General features: G+C 41.5%; 1 protein-coding gene across 1 annotated transcript in view; it reads left to right on the plus strand.

The window, feature by feature from the left end:
• Positions 1–4,591, plus strand: part of LOC118341322 (large neutral amino acids transporter small subunit 4-like) — a 32,174-nt gene that overhangs the window by 1,988 nt on the left and 25,595 nt on the right. Inside the window, exon 2 of the mRNA XM_035679547.1 lies at positions 1,131–1,352. Coding sequence (XP_035535440.1) covers positions 1,193–1,352 — 160 coding nt within the window. The 5' untranslated portion in view covers positions 1,131–1,192. The remainder of the gene's footprint in view (positions 1–1,130; positions 1,353–4,591) is intronic.

Here is a 4,591-nt window from a genome sequence, read left to right on the forward strand (position 1 = left end):
AAGATATAAGATATAAGATATAAATATTAGATATTATATATTATATATTAGATATTAGATATTAGTCATAGATATAAACCTGTACACAGCAGCGCGAGAAACGGGACCGAGTCTCGCGCCGCACTGGTTCGAACCGGCTGGAGCTCGCGCTGCATTCAGGAGCAGTGCAGTTTCCTGTAAACACACTCTTGTTTACCACCAAAGTAGCTTTGTCACACCCACCCACTCAAACAGTGCAACATCTCTGTTTAAGTTTTTATAGAAACAAAGAAACTCCAGCACATAGTCGAGTCCTGTCGATGTTTTTACAACCACATTAAGGTAGGCTACAGGTATTTTTTTTATCTGTGAATTGTTGACGGCGAAATTTAGGATGCTGTAGTTGATGAATTTGGCAGTTGTGTTCTAGCATCAAACTCAAAGCCTCTAAATGTACATTTTAATGTAAGAAACTGAGCAGAAGGCACATTTCCTGGCAATAAAGACCCCAGTGTAGTCTCCCCCCACAGGGACTGAACGCAACATCAACCTCACGTGTAGCTGCTGCACAAACTATGTCACTGGCAGCCAATAGGAGAAGACCTGTTAAACCCTCAAGCCAATCATATATGTCAAGGGGCGGGAGTGTTTAAGATTTAAAGGAGGGGTTTAAAACCTCAAAGGCTTCAGCTGTTTTCTGTTTGAGAGTCTTCCTCTGTTCCACCATCATCATCTCCATCAGGCAAGAACAAAGAAATGTATATGGTCCAGACCCAGAGAGTCATCCAAATCACGCTCCTGTGAAATTAAGCAGCACAGAATCAGAATCAGCCTTATTGGTCAAGTATATGTACACAAAGAAGGAAGTTGCCCTTAATGTACTAACACACACATATGAATAGATATACAGCCAAAAACAATGACATAAAGATCTATAAACATAAGCATATAACTATTATGTACATGTAAGTAAACAACAATACAATATTGCTGGAAAGATACAGACCATTTGTTTGGATCTGTAATAGTTAAAGTTCCCAGTAATAATGCATCACATATTATCTGACATAGTTCTTTCTGTGTTTTTGAATATTTAACCCCAGAAGAATCCTAAATATAACGACCATCTTCTCAACATCCTTGTCTTCCAGGCTCCTGCAGCCTCGCTCACCTCCGGTCAGGCCAGTGAAGTGCTACCTCCGACCCCGCTGAGATGGCTCCAACCCTGGCCACAGCGTTCTCCCGCCGCTGGTGGATGGCGGTGACGGCGGTCATTGAGAACCTGCTTTTCTCTGCCGTGCTGCTGGGATGGGGATCCCTGCTCATCATGCTCAAGTCTGAGGGCTTTTACTCCTACCTGTGCAAAGGACCAGGTGAGTCAGCTCCATGGTCATATTTAACACAGGAGGGGAGGTTATGGATTAGTTTGGATGGGGGAGGCTGCAGAATTGTTTGACACCGTTAGTGGTGAAAGTAATTATAGTATTAATAGTAGATTTTACCTAAAAGCCTATAGTAAAATATACGTCACTGTCAAAGAGCCCAATCCCAATATTTTTGGCTTATGACCCCCTACAAAAAATATCTATCAGGGGTCTCTTGTCATATTTCAGGTGTCAGTAGACATTTTACTGCAAAACAAATACTTTTACTTTTGATACTTTAAGTACGTTTAGCTGATAACACTTATATATTATCAGAATGTTAAATATGGGAAGTTTTACATTGTTGCACTGGTACTTATAGTGCACCCTCAATTAAGCACTGCACACTGACTCAAGTGACATTGCTAGAGGCAGTTTATCAGATTTTGTGCAGCTCCTTCTGGAGCTTCACTTACTCACATACTCCCCAGCACCGGCAAAAACACAGAAATGTGTAAAGCTGAGTCCCCCTTTAAGTAAAGGATGGATCAGAGTTCTTCCAGCACCAGTGGGGCTTATTTTAATGTTATAACACTTCATCAGGTGAATCCTTTAAACTAGAGATAAATGACATGTAATTTGGTTGATCATATAAGACACTGTAGTTGTTTATTACTAATACTAGTACTATTACTTTTACTGCTGCTGCTAACACAAACACATGTCATGCAAAGAAGCTGCATATAGCTCACCGTAAGCACTAACAGTCCTGTTTGCTCCCTCTGTTTCACAAAACAGCCTCATTCTGGGCTCTTTGGATTAAAACAGAGTTTGAATGGGGTGTTAATGAGACGACCTTGCATGACGACACCCTGAGTAGCTCTGAGCTGCTGGGAAACTAAACGCTTTCAACAGACATGATTGCAACACCCCAGGGTGCTTTTTGCTGAGTGGGTGTGGTGGATTGTGAATTATGGAGATTTAAGGACACACAAACAAGCATATACGTAAAAGGCATTTTTTGAAGGAAGTGCTCAGGTTTCACCTTAAAAACAGCTTCAACCTCTCCATGTTCTCCAGTTTTCATTCATATTACTAAAGTGTTTTGTCCTCAGCGACCTTTGAGAGAAGCAGCTACCTCCTGCGTATTAGCAAACACACAAGATTCTCATTGATCCAACAGTTTGGAGTTTCCTCATGGAAAACAAGTCAATATGGCAGCAGCAGGCAGGCTCTAAACAAGCTTCAGAAGGAGAAGAACTCCTGCACAACAAACCAGCACACTACTGAGCAGATTAGGTTTTATTAGTTTTATTTGTATTTTATTCATGTCCTTGGTTCTCTATGATCAAAGGCGGCGCAGGAAGCTGCTGCACTCAGAGTCATTATTGTGACAAGGCTTTGGCTTGGAAAATCATATCAGATGTAGGTTTTGGTAGTATTCAAGATCCAGCGTGTAATATTTAGGATGATCTATTGGCAGAATATCATTTTCATAGGTATGTTTTTATTAGTGTATAATCACCTTAATATAAGAATCATTGTGTTTTGTTGACTTAGAATGAGCTGTTTTAATCTACACAGGGAGCGGGTCCTCTTCTATGGAGTCCGCTTCTATGTTTCTACAGTAGCCCAGGAGGGACAAACCAAACACTGGCTGTGGATAGGGCCTTTTGCGTTTTTCACGGCCATAGTTTTTCCTACATACTTGGAAGGCGAGCTGTATTCAGTTGGTTGCAATCTGTAACTTGACTGCCACTAAATCCTAAGCGCTGGTTCTTTAAGGAGAACTGGATACAGCGCAGGAGACTGGGCTCTGTTCATTCCTGTGGAAGCTGCTCAGTGGCATATGAAGCCAAAAAAGGTTCGACTTCTTGGTATAAAATTAGCCAGATCTTCCACATTGTGCGGCCCACAGAGTGAGTATAGCCCTCCGACTTTCCAAACGTTATCGAACCAAATTGATCAAATTCTAATAGTGAAAGGGGGTTGGGACATGCAAATCCTGTATCCACTGTTTTGGAGCAGCCACTATGTCAAATTGGCTTTAAAGCCAGGTGCTCTTTCTGGGGGCTTGATAACCACTCAGTAGCAATGTAGGTCAGATTAAACATAACAACATACTAAAACCACAGTTAGTTAGTTGTTGGTGTTGTGAGTTGTCTCCAATGCCAGGCAGCAGGTTGGTGTTTGAATGAGTGCATTCATCCCTTCATTCTCCAAAGTGATCATCTCACTGGCTGTTTTCTGACTTTGTTGCTTTGATCCTCTGTTTCTGTCTCTTGTCTGTGTGTTTCTCTCTTTATATCCTACAAAGGAGCACTGATGAAAGCCTTGCAGGGTTAATATGTGAATATGGACCATTTAAATGGTTGTGTCCCTCTCACATTATAACATGACCCTACCAGAGACTGCTGTCATTGTCACTGTGGGTACTGTAGGTCTGTATTAACTGCTCAGCCTGTCAGTGGATACAGCATGGACTGTGAATGAAAGCTGCAGATCCATTGATGTTTTATTGATTGGATTAGGTTTAGGTATCTCTTGCCATCAACTCAGCTCTCTTCACAATAGGCCTCCACTTTCTTGTCACAGCTCTCTGACCTGCTGAGTGGTGTTAAATCAGTAGTTCTGATGTTTACTTGTAGGGCTGAGAAGTTTGAAATCAGGTCAAGAAGGTTTTTCTCTTTTCTCACAGAGTCAGTGTTTGTCCATCCTTGGGGGACAATATGTACAAACATGCAGCATTGTCCTACTGCTGGCTGTCTGCATTCATTATGGGGTTTAATGACTTTTCAGTCTGAATTTAAGAAGAGATCAGATTAAGGGACAGGCTTACATTTGCTATATGAACATTGGTCAGTGTAACCAGACCTCCTCTCTGTACTGGGAAGAGATCTCACTCTAATGTGAGTGATGGGGGACAGAATCTACAGTCCACGTTGTAATTACGGATTCTAAAGTGCAGACAAAGCTACAAAAAGGCCTCAACAGTCATAGTTAGTCTAACTGAATGGGGGTCTTCCAAAGTTACAGCCTTTCTAGTATTTTTGTTTTAGATTTTCTTGCTGTGCAGTGGTAGAGGGACAGTAACACAAAGAGGGGATTTCCCAATTAAAAGACTTCAATTTTGAATGACTTCCACTTGATTTGATTAACTCATGTTAGCTGCAGCTGAGCTGAACAGCATTTTTGTTCAAAACAAGGACATTTTGTCTCTCGTCTCATACGCAGACTGAAAGTAGACT

Source organism: Morone saxatilis, unplaced genomic scaffold, assembly GCF_004916995.1.
Source record: "Morone saxatilis isolate NCDOM2014 unplaced genomic scaffold, NCSU_SB_2.0 Contig8, whole genome shotgun sequence".
In the NCBI taxonomy this organism is placed as follows: Eukaryota; Metazoa; Chordata; class Actinopteri; family Moronidae; genus Morone; species Morone saxatilis.